The following is a 1,134-nucleotide window of genomic DNA, read 5'->3' on the forward strand; positions in this document are numbered from 1 at the left end:
ATGGCAAGATACATGGGAAAGGAAAAAAAGAAACTCAGAAACATAGAGAAAAATAGGGGACAGTGGGAGATAGTTCCCATCCTCAGGGAGGAGAACACTAGATCAGACACAATAGCCAAGGCCGCAGCAGTGAAGAGCCAGCTATATGCGTCACACCAAATGAAGGATGGTAGAGAAACGCCCGCAGTAGAAGAGAAGCAGATGTTACCAGACGCAGTACTCGACCCATGGATGCAGACAATAGTGGCATATCCGGTAGATGGAGTACTGCCAGAGGGGCGCACAGAGGCTGCTAATCTGGTTCGAATCTCCTTATTATATTCTTTAATTGAAAGGGTATTGTACCGGACCTCAGTCGCACATCCGTGGTCCAAGTGTATATCACTGGAAGAAGGAAGCTACGTCCTTAAAGAAATTCATGAAGGAGAGTGCGGAGCGCATGAGGGCGCAGTCACCTTATATAGGAAGGCAATGTTACAAGGCTTCTATTGGCCGACCATGAAGAAGGATGCTGAAGAAATGGTCAAGAAGTGCGATAAGTGTCAGAGGTTCGGGTCACTTATCAGAACCCCGGCAGTTTACCAATCCACCATTGGGAGTCCTTGGCCCTTCATGATATGGGGAGTAGACATATTGGGGCCTTTTACCCCAACTAGATGACAAGTAAAGTTTATAGTAGTCGTAGTGGATCACTTCACCAAGTGGATAGAAGTACAACCAATGAGCACCATAACAAGCCGGAAAATTCAAAATTGGTTATCTAATGAATTCATGAGCAGGTAACTTTTGTTTTTATGTTTAATTTCACAAATATCCATAAGAGGGACATACTAACATGGAACGGGTTTGGCATTCCACATGCCTTAGTCATAGACAACAGAAAACAATTTGACCGCGCCAGCTTCAGAGAGTACTCGCAGAATTGGGAATCATCCTGAAGTTCTCTTCTGTCGCACACCCGCAAACCAATGGACTCACGGAAGTCACAAATCGCACCATCCTCTCTAGAATAAAGAAGAGGCTAGGTGACTTGAAAGGAAGGTGGATTGACGAGCTTTATCATGTGATCTGGGCCTATCGGACCACCCCTAAGAAAGCAACAAGGGAGATACCGTTTCGTCTCACATACGGAAC

The 1,134-nt window shown here is 45.5% G+C and overlaps 1 protein-coding gene across 1 annotated transcript; it reads left to right on the plus strand.

Moving 5' to 3' along the window:
• On the plus strand, positions 1-660 carry LOC126668499 (uncharacterized). Its single transcript, XM_050361690.1, has one exon. It carries the CDS (start codon positions 1-3, stop codon positions 658-660), a length of 660 nt encoding a protein of 219 aa, XP_050217647.1.
• Positions 661-1,134: the final 474 nt, after the last annotated feature.

This window comes from Mercurialis annua, linkage group LG2 (genome assembly GCF_937616625.2).
Source record: "Mercurialis annua linkage group LG2, ddMerAnnu1.2, whole genome shotgun sequence".
NCBI lineage: Eukaryota > Viridiplantae > Streptophyta > Magnoliopsida > Malpighiales > Euphorbiaceae > Mercurialis > Mercurialis annua.